The sequence below is a fragment of the Delphinus delphis genome, chromosome 13, assembly GCF_949987515.2.
Source record: "Delphinus delphis chromosome 13, mDelDel1.2, whole genome shotgun sequence".
NCBI lineage: Eukaryota > Metazoa > Chordata > Mammalia > Artiodactyla > Delphinidae > Delphinus > Delphinus delphis.
In genome coordinates this window covers 69,428,264-69,451,412 of record NC_082695.1, presented here as the reverse complement: position 1 = coordinate 69,451,412, position 23,149 = coordinate 69,428,264, and the positions used below count along the sequence as shown (strand labels likewise).

General features: G+C 36.6%; 1 protein-coding gene across 1 annotated transcript in view; it reads left to right on the top strand.

Annotated features, from left to right (window-relative positions):
• Positions 1-23,149, top strand: part of MBD2 (methyl-CpG binding domain protein 2) — a 77,463-nt gene that overhangs the window by 28,648 nt on the left and 25,666 nt on the right. The window contains exon 3 of the mRNA XM_060029080.1: positions 13,752-13,889. Within this exon, the coding sequence (XP_059885063.1) occupies positions 13,752-13,889 (138 nt within the window). The remainder of the gene's footprint in view (positions 1-13,751; positions 13,890-23,149) is intronic.

Below are 23,149 nucleotides of genomic sequence, written 5' to 3'. Positions count from 1 at the left end.
CCTGGCAGATGGCAGGCACTCAGTGTTTGTTCAGTGACTGAATGAAAGCTGCAGGAGCTTTCATTATCATACATGAATTATCTTGTTTGATCTTTATAAGAATCTTATGAATAGTTATTGTATTTACCCTCATTTACAGATGAGGAAAGTGACCTTAGAAAAATAAAGTCTTTGCTTCTCAAATTGGGGCATGAATATCTCTTGGGGATATGCAGAGCCACAGAATTAAAATGATACTTAAATGATCAGTTTTCTTTTTTTCCCTTTTGTTTGTTGTTGCTTTTTTAAATTGAAGTATAGTTGCTGTACAATATTACATAAGTTACAGGTGTATAATATATGATTCACAGTTTTTGAAGGTTACCCTATTTATAGCCATTATAAAATATTGGCTGTATTCGCCATGTTGTACAGTATATCCTTGTAGCTTATTTTATACCTAAGAGTTTGTACCTCTTAGTCCCCTACCCCTATATTGCCCCTCCCCCCTTCCCTCTCCCCACTGGTAACCACTAGTTTGTTCTCTGTATCCGTGAGTCTGCTTCTTTCTTGTTATATTCACTAGTTTGTTGTATTTTTTAGATTCCACATACAAGTGATATCATACAGTATTTGTCTTTCTCTGTCTGACTTATTTCACATAGCATAATGCCCTCCAAGTCCATCCATGTTGCTGCACATGGCAAAATTTCATTCTTTTATGGCTGAGTAGTATTCCATTGGAGGTGTCTAGTTTTGTTGAAGCATTTTGGGTAGGAGAGCAACATTTTTACATTAAAACAAACGTGGCTAATTTCTAAAATAAAATGCAAATTTTGCATGCATTTTAAAGATAAAATGAATCCCCTAGGCGCTTGTTATAGAATATGCACAGTTCTGAACTATCATACTGTTTCAAAGCTAGGCTGAGGAAAGTGGTATTTACAATATATAGTTTAAGTTCCTGCTGTTCAAACTATGCTATGTGGAGGCTTAACATGGTATACACAGCATGGGTGGTTTTAAAGGAATTATTTCTGTGTCCTTAGGTTCTGAGAATGTACCTGAGATAGAGGTACAGGTTCTTTTTTCCCCAGTTCCTCTTCCATAGTCAACTCTCTCCCATTTTATAGAAGAGTATATAATACTCTTCTCGCTTGTGTGCAGTTTTACCATGGTATAAAATGTTTGACCTCCAGTAAAGGGACAATTTGAAATATTGGTGTTGATACTGAGAAAATGAATGACTTGGTAATTGTCAAATCTTTCTACTAGTACAGTTCTTTGCCCACAATAAAATTTACAGAGGACTTAATGTAGATGTGAATTATTGAAATTTTTGATCGTTTGCTATGTGATATTTTCACATATAACTCAAAAGAAGTCCAAAAAATTGACAGACAGACTAAAACTATTCATTTATGTGAACAAGGTTTCTTAGTGTTATATCTATCAAAAAATGAAGAATAGGAATAGAATCGGTATTAAATCTTAAATGTTCTAGCAATTGGGACTACTCATCTAAGGCTATGGAGTTAATTTTTAAATAAATTATTTTCATGTATAGTTTTTATCTCTTACATTTAATAATTATTTATTAAAATGTATAATTTACTGTTTTTGGTCAGTTATATACTAATAATTGTAATAAACCAGAAAAAAATTTTTTTTATCACTAAGAACTTTAAGGTCACAGAAAGTAAAAAAAATAACTTTATGATGTATAAATGATTAATTAAAGGTTTTCAAGTTTAAAATAAATAATTCTGGGAATGGAATTGTTCAAAGGGAAAAAGGAGTATAATAAATGTATTACTACTGAAGATTTTGTTTATGTATACATGGCTGATGGCGGGTATAATTAGATTCTGTTAGCTGCATTTTAACATGATGTAACAGTTTATTATTAAAGTGTCAGTATTTAAAATACCTTAGCTCATCCTCCCCAACTCTTTTTTTAAATTTAATTTTATTTACTTTTTTATACAGCAGGTTCTTATTAGTCATCTACTTTATACATATTAGTGTATACATGTCAATCCCAATCTCCCAATTCATCCCCCACCCCCGCTCCCCAACTCTTTACATTAAAATGTGAAATACTTCAAAATGTAGGTGGGGTATATATATTTGCAAAAAATTTTTAAGGGTAGGAATGAAACAGTATTTGAAAACGACCGGTTTATGAAACATGCTCTGCATCACCTCTTTAGTTATCCTCTTTTCTAGCCTTAATCACATTAGATCACCGAAAGTTTACACAGTAATCCGAACACTCTGGTTTAGTTCTTTTCAGAATCATCTTCACTGAGTTGTCCTTTAAATATGTTCTTGGCTTTTATGGAAGGTCATTGGAAAAAGAAAAAGCATTTGAAATCTGCTAAATATTTGTTGTGATGTTGTGTCTTTAATTTTTTTTCTAGGTTTAATACCAGGACAGCTTTTGTTTTCCTCATTAATTGGTATGCTTCCTCCCTTCTGAGTGTGATATCTATGTAATTTAATATTTCTTTTTTTCATCCACACCCCTAGAAAGTTCAGATCCACATTTGATGCTCAGCTCTAGTATCAATCACTGTTAACCTTTTCAAAAGGAAATTTGTTTTCTCCTTGATTTTTAAAAATTAATTTTAAAATTAATTTTTATTGCGTATTTGTCCTTTGTGAGTTTTAAGAGCCATCTCAGATATTTATTGGAAAGAGATTAAGTAAAAATTTAAAAAATTTTTTAAAAGATTTATTTTTGTATTCATCCCAGAGGGATAGAATGAACCCTCAACAATTATTTGAGTTATTTGAATACTTCCAGCTTAATATACACATTATTATAAAATACATTAAATTTTGATTTGAGCGCTACCCTGTATACTGAGAAGATTTATCAAAGGTTGGAAACTTTATTAGAATGTGTGTGTTTGTCAAATTAGGTTTGTTTTTTTTTTTTGCGGCACGCGGGCCTCTCACTGTTGTGGCCTCTCCCGTTGCGGAGCACAGGCTCCGGACGCGCAGGCTCAGCGGCCATGGCTCACGGCCCTAGCCGCCCCGCGGCATGTGGGATCTTCCCGGACCGGGACGCGAACCTGTGTCCCCTGCATCGGCAGGCGGACTCTCAACCACTGCGCCACCAGGGAAGCCCTGTCGGTTTAGTTTTATGATATAAGGAACTTCTATTTTACTTTTTCTTGTATTGAAAGGGAAGATTTCAAATACATGAATAGCTTTGACTTGTCCCATAAAAAAAGTGTTGGCTTTATAACTGCTAAGTTCATGGCAGATTGGTAGTTATTTAGAAAAACTCAGACAACAACTGGGCGTGAATTAACAGTGGCTCTTTGACAGTCCTCAGGGGAGAATGGTAATAAAATTTACTGTTTTTTTGACAGTTTCTGGGAAAACCAGTTCGTCCAGCTTCTCAGATTATTCTACACGATACTGCTGTAGAATACAAAATTAATTCGTAAAAAATTCTTTCTGTCTTCAGAGCTTTCAGGCCAGTTTAAAAGACAAAAAATAATAGAAACCAAAATAAGATAAAAGAAGAGCAAGGCAGCACACTCTTGAATAATCTCATTCCATGCCACTGGGAAATGAATTGTCTCATTGTCAGACAATGGAAGTTAATGGTGTATTTTGAATACTTTTAGCCAGTAAATAAATTTTTATTAATTGTACCACAAACATAAGTTAATGAAAAAAATATCAATCTAACCATTGTAGCACAGGTCGTTTTACATGTTCCATGCTTCCTTCCAGTCTGTGTGGATTCAGGATTTTATAGTTTTGAATAGTTTAGGCTAGTCTGTGCTTCCTCCAGTCATTCTTTGTAACAATGAGAATCTTACAGGCTCGACTGTGTTTGCTCATACAAACAGTTGTTATATACTTCTTTGTCTACTGATGCCATCTTCATTATAATACCAGCAGAGTTTATTGTTCTTTATTAAAGAACAAAAACATTAAAAACCAAACAAGATATTGTTTAGTGGAAGATACTAATTATAACTAATCAGTGACAGGATAAGTTCTTCATAAGCATTTATATGTTAAACTTCCTTAGGATTGAATATTGACTATGTTATAGGTTGGATGGCTTCACTTAGGACCTCAGGATGCTCTAGGTGTCATAAATCAGAGGGATCCAAACCGGTGCATCACAGAATTACCAGGAGAGCTTTAAAAAATACACATTTCTGGGCCTCACACTTTTCAGAGATGGCATCCTAAGTGGTTATTTTGCAGCCTGTTGGTCAAATTTCCACACCTCTAAGTTTTTTGGAAAACCATAAAGATAAGAAAGTGAAATGCCTGAGAAATAATATTAAGAGTTATTAAAGATGAATATGTCTCGTAAAGGTAAGCACATACATGGGGAGAAAATTGAGTGCAAGAAATGACAAGCATGCCCAGTAGGTACAGAAGATCTGTGTGTGTGTGTGTGTGTGTGTGTGTGTGTGTGTGTGTGTGTGTGTTTGGGGCTGGGGGTAGAGGTATATTTAATAGTGAGTCCAAATAATACTGTAATTGTAATAATGATCAGATTAATCTATTGTGATCCTTACCTTTCTAGTCATCCTGATATTCTTTAAGCAGAGATCACAAACTCAGTACCTGTAGGGCTCAGACAGCTTTGCAAATTTGAATTGAAGACTTTTGCAAAAGAACAAAACTTGACACCTCTAGTGGCAGCCATTACTAATCAATAATGGCCTGCTTTGGCCACATCAGTCCAGTATTTCTAGATCTTTGAGTTATTAAGAGAAGCTAGAATTCTGCATTTTCTTCTCTCTTTTTTTTTCTTTTTTTTTACATCTTTATTGGAGTATAATTGCTTTACAATGGTGTGTTAGTTTCTGCTTTATAACAAAGTGAATCAGTCATACATATACATATGTTCCCATATCTCTTCCCTCTTGCGTCTCCCTCCCTCCCACCCTCCCTATCCCACCCCTCTGGGTGGTCACAAAGCACCAAGCTGATTTCCTTGTGCTATGCGGCTGCTTCCCACTAGCTATCTGTTTTACGTTTGGTAGTGTATATATGTCCATGCCACTCTTTCACTTTGTCACAGCTTACCCTTCCCCGTCCGCATAACCTCAAGTCCATTCTCCAGTAGGTCTGTGTCTTTATTCCTGTCTTACCCCTAGGTTCTTCATGACATTTTTTTCTTAAATTCCATATATATGTGTTAGCATACGGTATTTGTCTTTCTCTTTCTGACTTACTTCACTCTGTATGACAGACTCTATGTCCAACCACCTCATTACAAATAGCTCAATTTCGTTTCTTTTTATGGCTGAGTAATATTCCATTGTATATGTGTGCCACATCTTCTTTATCCATTCATCTGATGATGGACACTTGGGTTGTTTCCATCTCCTGGCTATTGTAAATAGAGCTGCAGTGAACATTTTGGTACATGACTCTTTTTGAATTATGGTTTTCTCTGGGTATATGCCCAGTAGTGGGATTGCTGGGTCATACGGTAGTTCTATTTGTAGTTTTTTAAGGAACCTCCATATTGTTCTCCATAGTGGCTGTACCAATTCACATTCCCACCAGCAGTGCAAGAGTGTTCCCTTTTCTCCACACCGTCTCCAGCATTTATTGTTTCTAGATTTTTTTTTTAACATCTTTATTGGGGTATAATTGCTTTACAATGATGTGTTAGTTTCTGCTTTATAACAAAGTGAATCAGTTATACATATACATATGTTCCCATATCTCTTCCCTCTTGCGTCTCCCTCCCTCCCACCCTCCCTATCCCACCCCTCCAGGCTGTCACAAAGCACCAAGCCAATATCCCTGTGCCATGCGGCTGCTTCCAACTAGCTATCTACCTTACTACGTTTGTTAGTGTGTATATGTCCATGACTCTCTCTCGCCCTGTCACAGCTCACCCTTCCCCCTCCCCATAACCTCAAGTCCGTTCTCTAGGAGGTCTGCGTCTTTATTCCTGCCTTACCCCTAGGTTCTTCATGACATTTTTTTTTTCTTAAATTCCATATATATGTGTTAGCATACGGTATTTGTCTTTTTCTTTCTGACTTACTTCACTCTGTATGATAGACTCTAGGTCTATCCACCTCATTACAAATAGCTCAATTTCGTTTCTTTTTATGGCTGAGTAATATTCCATTGTATATATGTGCCACATCTTCTTTATCCATTCATCTGATGATGGACACTTGGGTTGTTTCCATCTCCTGGCTATTGTAAATAGAGCTGCAGTGAACATTTTGGTACATGACTCTTTTTGAATTATAGTTTTCTCAGGGTATATGCCCTGTAGTGGGATTGCTGGGTCATATGGTAGTTCTATTTGTAGTTTTTTAAGGAACCTCCATATTGTTCTCCATAGTGGCTGTACCAATTCACATTCCCACCAGCAGTGCAAGAGTGTTCCCTTTTCTCCACACCGTCTCCAGCATTTATTGTTTCTAGATTTTTTGATAATGGCCATTCTGACTGGTGTGAGATGATATCTCATTGTAGTTTTTTTTTTTTTTTTTTTTTTTTTTTTTTGGGCGGTACGCGGGCCTCTCACTGTTGTGGCCTCTCCCGTTGTGAAACACAGGCTCCGGATGCACAGGCCCAGTGGCCATGGCTCACGGGCCCAGACACTTTGCGGCACATGGGATCTTCCTGGACCGGGGCACGAACCCGTGTCCCCTGCATCGGCAGGCGGACTCTCAACCACTGCACCACCAGGGAGGCCCTCATTGTAGTTTTGATTTGCATTTCTCTAATGATTAATGATGTTGAGCACTCTTTCATGTGTTTGTTAGCAGTCTGTATATCTTCTTTGGAGAAATGTCTATTTAGGTCTTGTGCCCATTTTTGGATTGGGTTGTTTGTTTTTTTGTTATTGAGCTGCATGAGCTGCTTGTAAATTTTGGAGATTAATCCTTTGTCAGTAGCTTCATTTGCAAATATTTTCTCCCATTCTGAGGGTTGTCTTTTGGTCTTGTGTATGGTTTCCTTTGCTGTGCAAAAGCGTTGAAGTTTCATTGGGTCCCATTTGTTTATTTTTGTTTTTATGTCCATTTCTCTAGGAGGTGGGTCAAAAAGGATCTTGCTGTGATTTATGTCATAGAGTGTTCTGTCTATGTTTTCCTCTAAGATTTTGATAGTTCCTGGCCTTACATTTAGGTCTTTAATCCATTTTGAGCTTATTTTTGTGTATGGTGTTAGGGAGTGATCTAATCTCATACTTTTACATGTACCTGTCCAGTTTTCCAGCACCACTTATTGAAGAGGCTATCCTTTCTCCACTGTATACATTCCTACCTGCTTTATCAAAGATAAGGTGTCCGTATGTGCGTGGGTTTATCTCTGGGCTTTCTATCCTGTTCCATTGATCTATATTTCTGTTTTTGTGCCAGTACCATACTGTCTTGATTACTGTAGCTTTGTAGTATAGTGTGAAGTCAGGGAGCCTGATTCCTCCAGCTCCGTTGTTTTGTTTTTTTTTTTGCCGTACACGGGCCTCTCACTGTTGTGGCCTCTCCCGTTGCAGAGCACAGGCTCAGCGGCCATGGCTCACGGGCCTAGCTGCTCCGCGGCATGTGGGATCTTCCCGGACTGGGGCATGAACCTGTGTCCCCTGCATCGGCAGGCGGACTCTCAACCGCTGTGCCACCAGGGAAGCCCCAGCTCCGTTTTTTGTTCTCAAGATTGCTCTGGCTATTCGGGGTCTTTTGTGTTTCCATGCAAATTGTGAAATTTTTTGTTCTAGTTCTGTGAAAAATGCCGGTGGTAGTTTGACAGGGATTGCATTGAATCTGTAGATTGCTTTGGGTAGTATGGTCATTTTCACAACGTTGATTCTTCCAATCCAAGAACATGGTATATCTCTCCATCTATTTGTATCATCTTTAATTTGTTTCATCTGTGTCTTATAATTTTCTGCATACAGGTCTTGTCTCCTTAGGTAGATTTATTCCTGGATATTTTATTCTTTTTGTTGCAATGGTAAATGGGAGTGTTTTCTTGATTTCACTTTCAGATTTTTCATCATTCGTGTGTAGGAATGCAGAGATTTCTGTGCATTAATTTTGTATCCTGCTACTTTACCAAATTCATTGATTAGCTCTAGTAGTTTTCTGGTAGCATCTTTAGGATTCTCTATGTACAGTATCATGTCATCTGCAAACAGTGACAGCTTTACTTCTTTTCTGATTTGGATTCCTTTTATTTCCTTTCTTTGATTGCTGTGGCTAAAACTTCCAAAACTATGTTGAATAAGAGTCGTGAGAGTGGTCAACCTTGTCTTGTTTCTGATCTTAGTGGAAATGCTTTCAGTATTTCACCATTGAGGATGATGTTGGGTGTGGGTTTGTCGTATATGGCCTTTATCATGTTGAGTAAAGTTCCCTCTATGCCTACTTTCTGGAGGGTTTTTATCATAAATGGATGTTGAATTTAGTCAAAAGCTTTCTCTGCATCTATTGAGATGACCATATGGTTTTTCACCTTCAGTTTGTTAATGTGGTGTATGACGTTGATTGATTTGCGTATATTGAAGAATCCTTGCATTCCTGGAATAAACCCCACTTGATCATGGTGTATGATCCTCTTAATGTGCTGTTGGATTCTGTTTGCTAGTATTTTGTTGAGGAATTTTGCATCTGTGTTCATCAGTGATACTGGCCTGTAGTTTTCTTTCTTTGTGACATCCTTGTCTGGTTTTGGCATCAGGGTGATGGTGGCCTTGTAGAATGAGTTTGGAGTGTTCCTCCCTCTGCTATATTTTGGAAGAGTTTGAGAAGGATAGGTGTTAGCTCTTCTCTAAATGTTTGAAAGAATTTGCCTGTGAAGCCATCTGGTCCTGGGCTTTTATTTGTTGGAAGATTTTTAATCACAGTTTCAATTTCAGTGCTTGTGATTTGTCTGTTCATATTTTCTATTTCTTCCTGATTCAGTCTTGGCAGGTTGTGCATTTCTAAGAATTTGTCCATTTCTTCCAGGTTGTCCATTTTATTGGCATAGGGTTGCTTGTAGTAACCTCTCATGATCTTTTGTATTTCTGCAGTGTCAGTTGTTACTTCTCCTTTTTCATTTCTATTGATTTGAGTCTTCTCCCTTTTTTTCTTGATGAGTCTGGCTAATGGTTTATCAATTTTGTTTATCTTCTCAAAGAACCAGCTTTTGGTTTTATTGATCTTTGCTATCGTTTGCTTCATTTCTTTTTCATTTATTTCTGATCTGATCTTTATGATTTCTTTCCTTCTGCTAACTTTGGGTTTTTTTGTTCTTCTTTCTCGAATTGCTTTAGTTGCAAGCTTAGGTTGTTTATTCGAGATGTTTCCTGTTTCTTAAGGTAGGATTGTATTGCTATAAACTTCCCTTTAGAACTGCTTTTGCTGCATCCCATAGGTTTTGGGTCATAGTGTCTCCATTGTCATTTGTTTCTAGGTATATTTTGATTTCCTCTTTGATTTCTTCAGTGATCACTTTGTTATTAAGTAGTGTATTGTTTGGCCTCCATGTGTTTGTATTTTTTACAGATCTTTTCCTGTAATTGATATCTAGTCTCATAGCCTTGTGGTTGGAAAAGATACATGATGCGATTTCAATTTTCGTAAATTTACCAAGGCTTGATTTGTGACCCAAGGTATGATCTATCCTGGAGAATGTTCCATGAGCACTTGAGAAAATTGTGTATTCTGTTGTTTTTGTATGGAATGTCCTATAAATATCAATTAAGTCCATCTTGTTTAATGTATCATTTAAAGCTTGTGTTTCCTTATTTATTTTAATTTTGGATGATCTGTCCATTGGTGAAAGTGGGGTGTTAAAGTCCCCTACTATGAATGTGTTACTGTCGATTTCCCCTTTTATGGCTGTTAGTATTTGCCTTATGTATTGAGGTGCTCTTATGTTGGGTGCATAAATATTTACAGTTGTTTTATCTTCTTCGATAATGATAATGATCGATCCTTGATCATTATGTAGTGTCCTTCTTTGTCTCTTCTAATAGTCTTCATTGTAAAGTCTGTTTTGTCTGATATGAGAATTGCTACCTCAGCTTTCTTTTGGTTTCCATTTGCATGGAATATCTTTTTCCATCCCCTCACTTTCAGTCTGTATGTGTCTCTAGGTCTGAAGTGGGTCTCTTGTAGACAGCATATATATGGGTCTTGTTTTTGTATCCATTCAGCCAGTGTGTGTCTTTTGGTGGGAGCATTTAATCCAGTTACATTAAAGGTAATTATCGATATGTATGTTCCTATTCCCATTTTCTTAATTGTTTTGGGTTTGTTATTGTAGGTGTTTTTCTTCACTTGTGTTTCTTGCCTAGAGAAGATTCTTTAACATTTGTTGTAAAGCTGGTTTGGTGGTGCTGAACTCTCTCAGCTTTTGCTTGTCTGTAAAGGTTTTAATTTCTCCGTCAAATCTGAATGAGATCCTTGCTGTGTAGAGTAATCTTGGTTGTAGGTTTTCCTCCTTCATCACTTTAAATATGTCCTGCCAATCCCTTCTGGCTTGCAGAGTTTCTGCTGAAAGATCGGCTGTGAACCTAATGGGGATTCCTGTGTGTGTTACTTGTTGTTTTTCCCTTGCTGCTTTTAATATGTTTTCTTTGTATTTAATTTTTGACAGTTTGATTTATATGTGTCTTGGCATGTTTCTCCTTGGATTTATCCTGTATGGGACTCTCTGTGCTTCCTGGACTTGATTAACTATTTCCTTTCCCATATTAGGGAAGTTTTCAACTATGATCTCTTCAAATATTTTCTTAGTCCCTTTCTTTTTCTCTTCTTCTTCTGGAACCCTATAATTCAAATGTTGGTGCATTTAATGTTGTCCCAGAGGTCTCTGAGACTGTCCTCAGTTCTCTTCATTCTTTTGTCTTTATTCTTCTCTGCAGTAGTTATTTCCACTACTTTATCTTCCAGGTCACTTATCCGTTCTTCTGCCTCAGTTATTCTGCTGTTGATCCCATCTAGAGTATTTTTAATTTCATTTATTGTGTTGTTCATCGTTGCTTGTTTCCTTTTTAGTTCTTCTAGTTCCTTGTTAAATGTTTCTTGCATTTTCTCTATTTCCAAGATTTTAGATCATCTTTACTATCATTATTCTGAATTCTTTTTCAGGTAGATTGCCTATTTCCTCTTCATTTGTTAGGTCTGGTGGGTTTTTATCTTGCTCCTTCATCTGCTGTGTGTTTTTCTGTCTTCTCATTTTGCTTATCTTACTGTCTTTGGGGTCTCCGTTTTGCAGGCTAAAGGCTCGTAGTTCCTGTTGTTTTTGGTGTCTGTCCCCAGTGCCTAAAGTTGGTTCAGTGGGTTGTGTAGGCTTCCTGGTGGAGGGGACTAGTGTCTGTGTTCTGGTGGATGAGGCTGGATCTTGTCTTTCTGGTGGGCAGGTCCCTGTCTTGTGGTGTGTTTTGGGGTGTCTGTGGACTTATTATGCTTTTAGGCAGCCTTTCTGCTAATGGGTGGGGTTCTGTTCCTGTCTTGCTAGTTGTTTGGCATAGGGTGTCCAGCACTGTAGCTTGCTGTCGTTGAGTGAAGCTGGGTGTTGGTGTTGAGATGGAGATCTCTGGGAGATGTTCGCCGTTTGATATTATGTGCAGCTGGGAGGCCTCTTGTGGACCAGTGTCCTGAAGTTGGCTCTCCCACCTCAGAGGCACATCACTGACTCCTGGCTGCAGCACCAAGAGCCTTTCATCCACACGGCTCAGAATAAAAGGGAGAAAAAGTAGAAAGAAAGAAAGAGGATAAAATAAAATAAAGTAAGGTAAAATAAAGTTTTAAAAATAATTATTAAGAAAAAAAATTAAAAAAAAAAAACAGACGGATGACACCCTAGGACAAATGATGGAAGCAAAGCTATACAGACAAAATGTCACACAGAGGCCTACACATACACACTCACAAAAAGAGGAAAAGGGGAAAAAATAATAAATCTTGCTCTCAAAGTCCACCTCCTCAGTTTGGGATGATTCGTTGTCTCTTCAGGTATTCCACAGATGCAGGTTCATCAAGTTGATTGTGGAGATTTAATCCGCTGCTCCTGAGGCTGCTGGGAGGGATTTCCTTTTCTCTTCTTTGTTCACACAGCTCCCGGGGTTCAGCTTTGGATTTGGCCCCACCTCTGTGTGTAGGTCGCCGGAGGGCGTCTGTTCTTTGCTCAGACAGGACGGGGTTAAAGGAGCCGCTGATTCGGGGGCTCTGGCTCACTCAGGCCGGGGGGGAGGGAGGGGTACGGATGCGGCGGCAGAGGCCAGCGTGACATTGCACCGGCCTGAGGCGCGCCGTGCGTTCTCCCGGAGAAGTTGTCCCTGGATCCCGGGACCCTGGCAGTGGCGGGCTGCACAGGCTCCCCGGAAGGGAGGTGTGGAGAGTGACCTGTGCTCGCACACAGGCTTCTTGGTGGCGGCAGCAGCAGCCTTAGCGTCTCATGCCCGTCTCTGGGGTCCGCGCTGTTAGCCGTGGCTCGCACCCGTCTCTGGAGCTCCTTTAAGCAGCCTAGAATTCTGCATTTTATGTGAATTTTATTTGTAGATGTTGGCTTAATTTACTAAAGGAACTAAAAACTGAACAAGACACATCTATCTATGGGTTAGACCTGGTCTCCCCGCCACCAACTCGCAGTCTTTGTTTTAGAACAGTCGTTGTCCAAGTGTGGTCGCTGTACCAGCATCAACATCACCTGGCCCTTAATAGAAATGCAGTTTCCCAGGTCCTACCTCAGACCTCCTGAATCAGAATTTCTGTGAGTGAGGCCCAATAACCTGTGCTTTCATCAGCCCTCTGGGTGACTCTGATGCATGCTCAAGGTTGAGAACTGCTGCTCTGGAGTCTCAAAGTTGGTATAATTTTTATTTGGAGATAGTTATAAAGATAAAAGTTCATTGAACATCCTGTAGATGATTTATCAGGTATACTTGTATACTAAAATTATCTGATGTGTATTGCTTTCAGGTGTATTGGAGCTTTATGGTTTTTGCCAGACTCAGAATACACAGTGATTAAATCACATTTTGTTCTTTTTCTTCCTCTTTTTCCTCGCCTCTGCCCCACCTGATGTTAGAGTATTTCAAATGAGCTTAATAGCAATTCTGTGCCACATTTGCTTTTCATTAGAACATAACTTAATTTTTTTACTGGTTGATTAAAAATAAGTATGTTGCTTGCCCTTCTGAAACTTCAATTTTAAGTTTTTTTAAAAAAGCATTAAATGTGCTATAAAATATTAAAGATAACGGATATTTCCTTATTTTATTACATTTTTCTAAATTGAGCTCTGTTTGTGGAATTACAACTTTCATTTCTAATTATCTTTTTTTTTAATATAAAAGGGAAGGTTAACCTTTGTGGTTTTACGTAAGCCTGGCCCCCTGACAGCTCATGAGGTTATTTATATTTTAATGGCCAAGTGCGCTATTAGTTTCCTCCATTTTCAGAATGTAGAAATGACTGCTTTCCGATTATTGTCCTGAAAACCCTCCTTCCTTTTGTGTAACCTAACCTTAAACATATTTGTTCACCTAGAAGTTCCTAGTATCTTGCTAATCAAATTAATTATGAATTTTAATTTAGAGAATTTTCTTACATTTAAAAGAATACAGAAAGCTTTTTATTATGAGAAAACTTTGCACGTCTTACATAATAAAGTGATTAAAGTGTACTTCAGAGTATTTAAAATGCTGAGATTGAGAAGTTTGGAATAATCCAAGTTAAAGTAATACATATTGAATTAATAAAAATTTATCTAATTGTATTTATATATAATATTTATTAATTAAAACGCACTTATATCCACAGGGTAAGCCAGACTTGAATACAACATTGCCAATTAGACAAACAGCATCAATTTTCAAACAACCGGTAACCAAAGTCACAAATCATCCTAGTAATAAAGTGAAATCAGATCCACAACGAATGAATGAACAGCCACGTCAGGTAAGGATCCAATTGGTTCTCCAATCTTATTTTTCAGAAAATTCTGGTATCTTTACCAGATATAGTTCAAGTAAACTCTGGTTAAAATGGAATATATTTGGAAAGAAAATTGTTTTATATCCTAGGCTATTACATGAATGCTGGAGAGTAACTCTGATAAGACAACATTTAGGTAAAATGTTTTAAGAAAAAAATTAAGTTAATTAAAAAATCTAAAATTAATTTTATGGACTCCACTTTTATGCTTTTGTGTTGTAATGTACATCAGACTTGGTTCTGCTCTTCTTAGTTTTTTAAAGATTATCTTTCCAGGGATAATATTTCCTAAGGGGATGAAGCATGCAGTTCGTGTTGCCTAGTTTAAAAATATTTTATATTATTTGGAAACTACTTTTTGTTCTGATTTCTTATTACAAGAAAGCAGCCCTCCCCTTTGGAAAAACAGAAGTAAATAAACTTTGTCAATATGGTATATTGTCCTGTGACTTCCATTTTTGTATAAATTGCATTTATTTTTCTCTTCCTTTATTGTTTCAAGCTGTATTCCACCAGAATCTTTTCTTAGAAAAAAAGTATTATCTGAAAGGCCTCCCTGCTGCTTAATAATGCCGCTTAGCCAGGGGAGGGAGACTTGACAAAACGCTTAAACTTTCCAAGTAGTCTTGCTCACTCACTCCCTAATTGCGGTCAAAAAGTTTAGGTACTTTGTGAAATTTTAGTAGCAATTGGGGTGAGGGAGCGGAGGGAGAAACATCGGTGCATTTTTTCTCTCCTTTCTCTGCCTCCTCCCACTTAAGGATTAGAAACACTGATTTACCTACGACCAGTATCTTTTGCTCTCGTATTCCCCTTTTAGATGTCTCACTCCACCTTTTCATGTGAATTTTGTTTTTCACTAGTCCCTCAAGTGTCTCATCTCCAGACTTCAAAAAGGATTGGGCCAAAACTTTCAGACAGTTGCTCTAGAAGAAACTACATAAAGAAATTCAGTTCCCACATCCTCTGTAGTGTTTTTTCCTCTTCAGGTGAGCCAGGAAAACAGAAGATATTTGGAGCCACATTGGATCAGCATCTTGCTATAGATGTCTCAAGATTTGAAGTTCTAAACTTGCTTTACTGTTGGTCCCCAAGAGATTCAACAGGGGCCATGTAAGTGTATCACATCCAATATAAAAGATGCGTACCTGCATGTGCCTTTAGGCTCTTGTCACCACTTAGGTTTTCTTTGGGCCATTCAGCTTTCTGTGCCAGGCTTTTCCCTTCTGTTTTACTACTGCACCCAGTGATGGCCACCAAACCACCGGCAGTTTTAGTATATTCATTCCAACAGGGAAGGAATTCTGCCATTCTGAGCTTTGCCCACCTTGACAAAGCCATTCCCTGACTGTGTTCTTTCTTAGATACTGTCTAAAGTCTTGAACATCTTGTCCTTTGGCTTTTTGGTGATTTTAAAATCGTTTCCTTGTAAAGGTTTTTATCAATTGAAAAATTTGAAAGTATGTAATTGGGTAAGACAGTTTGCTTCAAAAAGCCCAAAAGATAAAGAAAGTGGAATAACTAATAATATTAGTTCCATGTTGAAAATTTGAGTTGTCTCATTGAGAACAGATAGTATCTAGTAAATTTTATCCTCATCTTTTCCTTGTCAAATCATTCTCAATATAGTCTGTGAACAAATATTTTGGTTAAAGACAAACCGAGTAGCAAATTATGGTCATTTTAACAGGAATTTAATTGTTTTCTGCACTTAAGTTCAGTCACAGATTTTAAAAACAGTAGTAATTATATTTACTGGGTGTTTATCTGGTTGTAGAGATATTGGCAACCTAGATTCTTAAAGCTGAAGTAACCAGATTAGTTGCTTCTTATTCTTTGGTATGTTGAGTAGTTGTAAGTTTTCCTTCTTTAATTAACGTTTATGAGATTGTTCTCAAGTGAAAAGAATATGTCAAAAAAGCTAAATCATCTGCTGCCCCCACCAAAAAAACCCCACTTATGTCATTTTAACCCAGATCTTTTGAGGGTTTTTATCTTCCTTCTAGCTTTCAGAGACAGGAAGTGTTAAAATTATTTTGGAGGTTACTTCTCCAAATGTTTGCACTGTTTTTCACATTATCCTCTTGTCACCTGACAATTTTTGCTGGATGTTTTTGATTACACTAAGACATTAGTTGTCTCTCCACCTTCTTTATCCTGAACGTAAGAATTGAGATAATATTTGACTACTGTCTCACTAACAGGATTTCAAAATATAGGACTGTGCATTGAGTAAATGCAGGAAAATAGTAAAGAGACAACTTTGGTATTAATGTTTTTTGAAATCATGATCTGTCATCCTGACTATTCCAGTTTAGATTCAGGTTTTTAAGTAAAGGAAAGATGTTGATTTAATTATATTTTGACATACATATGGCAGATGACTGCTAGTGAGCTATTCTTGTTGAGATAGTTGGCATAAAATACATAGGCAAAAATGATTCTTCCAATTTTGCTACCTTTTGCATAGCTTCATTGAACTAGATTAGTAATATAAATTGCCAAATACTTCATTTGGAGAAGTTATTCTGATCATAGAGTAAATAAATTAGACAGTGAGGTTTCTATTTTTTTGAGGTTCCTGCAGATATGTTTTTATCTTAACTGTATCACATTCTTTTAATAAGGTATTCAAGCTAGTGGTATTGTAATTCCTTTTGGAGTGTTGAATTTTGAGACCTAGAACTAGGATTTGATTTTTAGATCTTTTACCTTGAATCGGTTTGAAGTGATTAGTTTAGATGTGAAGCAATCATAGAAATTCATAGTTCTGTTTTTATATAACAAATATCATGTGCCTAGTTCTGTCTAATATGGCAGTCTAATTTGAGTTCTATAAAATATATAAATTATGAAATTCTAATGTACTGACTCCTTGAAAATGCCTTAGTTTTAAAAGGGCAAATTAAGGTATGTAAACAAAAGTGCATTAAACAGAATTCAGCAGTGATTTCTGCCTACAATTAAAATTATAAGGTAGAGATGGCATTTGTAAAATCTGGTTATTATAGGGTAAGTAGCCAGCCAGTTTTATATATACTATTGGCATATTTAACATGTACTTGTCTTGTCATTAGATTACAAAGAAATCTTGACTGGGGTGGAGGGAATTCTACCAATTATAAGACTCTTATCCCAAACAGTAAGATCTTTGAACTATCCTTATTTGGCCAGATATGTAAAACTTGCCCCTAATTCTTTTTAATCTAATTGAATAGTGATTTTGCTGTCAAGGGTGTCTTTCCTAGCTTCCTTCTTTCAATATATGAAGAACTCACGTATCTGTTTCTTTCTTATTTCTTTAATGCTGTCATCTTTGACACTTTATGGTCTCTTGCTTTTTCTCTTTTTTTATCCTCAAATCAAAGAAACTTCAGCTTTTGAGCCATTACTTTTTCCTTTTAATTAAAGCCTATAGGCTTTAGGTGTTTCTGATAGTCTTTGAATATTAATTACATTTCTTACAGAATATTCTTTTTTTCACCCAAAAGTAAACATTTAAATCCCCAAAGAAGTGGATTTAAATCTTCCATTTGATCCTATATTTTTTTCCTTTTATTTTGTTAGCTAATTCTTTGTTCAAAGGATATGAAACTTGCCTTTACTCCGATCCAGAAATGTCTTTTTTTAATGATTTTTTTCCCAGCTTTATTGAGATGTAATTGACATATAATATCGTGTAAATTTAAGGTGTACAGTGTGACAATTTGATATGTGTATACATTGCAAAATGATTACCAGGAAAAAGTTAGTTAATACATCTATTACTTTACATAATTACCATTTTTTTGTTGTGGTGGTGATTGTGAGAACATTTAAGATCTCTCTTAACAACTTTCAGGTGTATAATACAGTATTGTTAACTATAGTCACCATGCTGTACATTAGATCCCCAGAACTTATTCATCTTACAACTGGAAGTTCGTATGATTTGATCAACATCTCCCCATTTTCCCCACCTTCAGCCCCTGGCAATCACCATTCTACTCTGTGTTTCTATGAGTTTGGTTTTTTGAGATTCCACATATAAGCAAGATCACACAGTGTTTGCTTTCTCTGTTTGACTTATTTCACTTAGCATAATGACCTCAAGTTTCATCTGTGTTATCACAAATGGCAGGATTTCTTTCTTTTTTATGGATGATAATATTCCATTGTGTGTGTGTATATACATATATATATGTATGTATATATACACACACGCACACATTATCCATTCATCCATCGATGGACAATTTGTTTCTATAACTTGGTTATTGTGAATAAAGTTGCAGTGAATATGGGGGTACAGATATCTCTTTGAGATGTTGATTTCATTTCCTTTGGATATATAGCCAGAAGTGGGATTGCTGGATCGTATGGTAGTTCTATTTCTAATTTCTTGAGGAACCTTCAAATGTTTTCCATCATGGCTGTACCGATTTACATTCTTACCAGTAGTGAATGAGGGTTCCCTTTTCTCTACATCCTTGCCAGCACTTAAATCTCATCTTTTTGATAATAACCAAGAGTGACTATTTTTACATGTTAGAAGAAACTTTCTAGGTGAAAGGTAAATTTTAAAAATGTGCACTTTAAAGACATTGTGTGTGAAAAGTTTATAAAATATTTTAGTATTCAGTTATTATAACCCTGAAAATTGCTGTTCATTCCAGGCATTTTAACATTTACTCCTTCCTAACCCCTGACTGTTACTTCTAGTTTAGTCTTTAGTATAATGCTTTTATGATTAAGAAATAGATAAGCTAAAGCACAGAGTTCCATGGAGGATATTACATTCCTTGTCTCTAGACAGATAAATTGGCTGCCTGGGCAGAAGAAATAGATGATATGTTGTCCAGTATTATTTAAAAGCATTATTCTGGGTGATGTTGGAAAGATGCCATGTATATATACATACTTTTAAAACATTTCACCTAACATTGTATTATACACATTTAATCCATGTTTTATAAATTTGTGTGCTATAATTTTATAATTAACTGTATATTATTCCAAAAACTGTGCATTGTACTGGCATACAATTTACTTTATAATTTCCATATTATTTCCAGTTTTTCACCATTATAGGTAGTACTCAAGTGAGTATCCTTATGTATGTAAGTTCCTTCCTATATTTTTCAATATTTCCTTGGGCTAGATTCCCAGAAATATAATTAGTATGAATATTTATGATTTTTGATACATACTGGCAAGTTGATTTCCAAAGACTTGTACCAAATTAAAAGTCTATTGACAAATTATGTGCAGTTCAGTTTCAGCTTACCTTCTATGGTATTATTATCAATATTTCTTCTTCTTGGTAGTTCATTGTATAAAAACGATGTCATTTTAAATTTGCACTTATCTGAATATTTGTGAAGTTGAACAGACTAAAGCATTTGTGTTTAAATTTGCAAATGAGAAATGATTAAAGGATCTGAACAAGGAAGTAGCTTTTTTATTACCCCTCTGAACTGAACTTGACCATATCTTGTGACCTAAAGGTAATACCAATATCTGTGCTTCCCAGATACATTCCCTCTTACCTTCTCAGACAGCTCACTCAATGGATTATGTCAGCTACCTTTCATCTTCAACTTCTTTCTAAACTGGCTTCTTCCCCAAAGCATTTAAATATATTCAAATCTTCCCTATCTTAAAAATTTATTTATTTTACTCTGTGTCTCCTTTAGAATTCATTTTCTTTCTTTTCCCTTTACAGTCAAACTTCTTGGAGTTGTGTGTATTTACTATCTACTTTACCTCTTAGTTTTTATATCTCTGAAATACTGCTTTTGTTCTCACTATGCCGCTTGAACTGTTCTCATCAAGATTATTGATGATCCTAATTAAACTGGTTGAGCAAACTTCAGTCCTTACATTACTTGACCTGTTTTAGTATTAGGCATTCTTGAGTACATCTGCCTTCTGAAATATTGTCTTTTATTCTGTGACACTGTAGTCTCTTGGTTTTCCTCCTTCTTTGTTTTTTTCTCAATCCCCATCCTGTGTTCCTTCTGTGTCTATCTTTCAAAATGGTGGGGTTTCCTGGGGAATACTGTGCATTCTTCTCTGTAGGTAAACCCTCCATGGATGATTTCACTCATTGTCATGGCCTCAGTTATCATCTATATGTTAATGATTTCCAAATTTACATCTTTATCCTGAGCTTCATTTGTTTGTATCACTCAATCTACTAACATTGTTTGCTTAGACGTCTCACCAGTATCTCTAATTCATCTTCCCAAACTTCATCATCATCCTTTCAAACCAGCTCTTTCTTCTATATGCTTTATCTCACTGTATGTACCACTGCCCACTTGGCCGCCTAAGCCAGAAACGTGAGCATCATCCTTGACTCTTCCCATCTCTTACCCCCAAATCTAATTAGCCAACAAGTCCTGTTGACTCTGCCTCCTAAATATTCACTTGCTCCATCTCTCTACCAAGGAACTATCATTTCATCTCTCTGCTTCTTGTCTTATTTTCTTCAGTTCTTTCTTTATATTGCATCCTGGAGATCTGTTTGACATAATGATCTAATAGTGTTATTCTGCTGAAAACGTTTTGATGATTCGTGTTAGTTTTTAGGTCAACAAAAAACCCAACACGACTTTTAAAGTCAAAACACCTAACATAACTTACAAAGTCCTTCATGATTTGGCTTTTGTGTATCTCTCTGGCCTCACATTCTTCCCTTGTTCTACAACTGAATCATGTGAAACTGTAGATTTTTGAATGTGCTATTCATCTCCCCCTCTGCACCCTGCCCTTGCATTCCCTGATCATATTTCATGCTGCTTTCTTTCCCACTTTAATTAGCTATTTCCTGCTCATCCCTCAAGTCTGAACTTAGATATCACTTCATCTGTTCAGGAAACCTGATTCATGAAGTCTAGGTTTAGAGACCCTCCTTAGTGCTTCTCCTTTCTCCTTTTCTGATCATAACTGTATTAGCTGTTCATTGCTTTATCCATAGTGTCTCCATTACGTCAGTGCTTAACACATATTTGTCGATGTAATGAATGAATGAATTTTTTTTTTAATTCAAAAATCATGAATTGAGCCCTCAGCTTGCGCCAGGCACTTTTCTAAGTTGTGGGACTACTGCAGTGAGCGAAACCAAGTCCCTGCTCTCATGGAACTTACTTTCTAGAGTGATAGGGAGAGAGACAAACAGATAAATACATATATAATGTGTCATGGCATGGTAAATGCAATGAAAACAAAAAGCAGAGGAGTGAGAGAATATATGGTCTTTGAAAGAAGAGAAGTATGGGTAGGACATTCTAGACAGAGGTTTAAATTTATTTATTTATTTACTTTATTTTTGGCTGTGTTGGGTCTTTGTTGCTGCACACGGGCTTTCTCTAGTTGCGGCGAGCGGGGGCTACTCTTGGTTGCGGTGCGCGGGCTTCTCATTGTGGTAGCTTTTCTTGTTGCGGAGCATGGGCTCTAGGAGCACGGGCTTCAGTAGTTGTGGCACATGGGCTCTAGAGCGCAGGCTCAGTAGTTGTGGTTCATGGGCTTAGTTGCTCCGTGGCATGTGGGATCTTCCCAGACCAGGACTCGAACCCGTGTCCCCTGCATTGGCAAGCAGATTCTTAACTACTGCTCCACCGGCGAAGTCCCTAGATAGAGGTTTTAATCTGGCTCTTGTATGTAATATGATAACTGACTTAAGGCCAGGAGACCGTTGAAGAAAGTATAGGAAGCTAGGGCATAGATGATAAGATTGGTTTCATGCTGGTCATAAAATAATTGACAAAATTTATCTATGAATCAGCTGTGCCTATGAGGAGAGTTTTAAAATTTAACGTGACTGGGAAAACAATGTCATTGACTGAAATGTGGAAATGTTTTTTAAATAATAAAATATGAATATAAGTATTAGAAAATGTATACTCTTAAAGCAGCTGTGGGAAGTAAGAGATCCAGGCAAAGGATGCTGGGTTGGAGCCCTACAGAGAAAGCCGCTTTGGTGACTCGTCAGCTTTATGGGGGTGAGAGTTGCAGCTGAAAGATTATATGTGAATTTTTTTAAAAAAAATAATGAATCCATAGATTTTTCATTCATAGTGACCTTTAATCATCATATATTTTTCTAGATCACTTAAAAATATTTCACCGATATGGGTAGATCCATGGCATTTTTTGAGATTTTTGTATTTCTCTAAGAAACGTAGGAATATAGATGAAAAAAAAAATCAATGCTTAAAAACTTGTGTTTCATAACAGTAGTTTTCTACTTTTTGTGTCTTTTAGTTCCATTTCCAGAAGCATTTAATCTCAATTCTGGTCACTTCCCTTTATAATTACCTCTGTATTTCTGAAGAATAAACTTATTATCCTATTTCTTTATTTATTAATTTTAGACATTATTTCTTGACTTCCCACAATGGTACATGAATACATAGTTCTCTCTCTGCTCCATGCTCCCAACATAGTTATATCACATTTTTAGTTAAATAGGTTAAATAGTCAGGGTTTACATTTTTATGACTGAAAGTTATTCATGGTTATGGCAAGTAATGTCTTTTATCATCAGCATCAGAATTCTTTATTGTTGTCAGTCTTAAGAATTGTATGTTACGTTTTCTTTATAACAGAGTTAATCTTTCCTCATGCTTGTTTCTGCCACATGCCCATCAATAATACTTTCCTTATGCTGAAATCCGTGGCGTTCCTTCTTGTGTCTTTCCTGGAATCACCTCTCCTCCTCTTCAGTCTGAACGCATTCTCTGGTATTGCTGTGTAGCTGTAGCTCTGAGGATTTTCTTTACTGTGCTTCTGTGTGGGGAGTTTGTTTTCTGGAATTCTGTCCTCCTCTGTCTCAGTAGATGCCTTCAGTTTGTAACAAATCCTCTAGTAGCTTTCTAATAAATAAAATGGGAGGTAAAGTTGAGAACCTGCACATTGGAAATAAACTTTATTCCAGCTGGACACAACCAAGTTTGTCTGGGTATGAAATCTTAGATTGAGAATCATTTTCCCTGAAGTTTTGAAGGCGTTGCTTCATTGTTCTCTAGTTTTAGAGTTGCCAAAGAGAAATTCAGTGCCATGCTCAATCTCTGTTCCTCTTTTATGGTCTTCTTTTTCGTCTCTTAAAAAGTTTAGTATATTTATGATTTTTAAAAATTCACTGATATGTGCCTGTAGGCCTTTTTTCATTCACCAGGCACTTAGTAGGTGATAGACGTGACTACTATCCTTTGCGTGGGAAATTTTCCTGTGTCATTTTT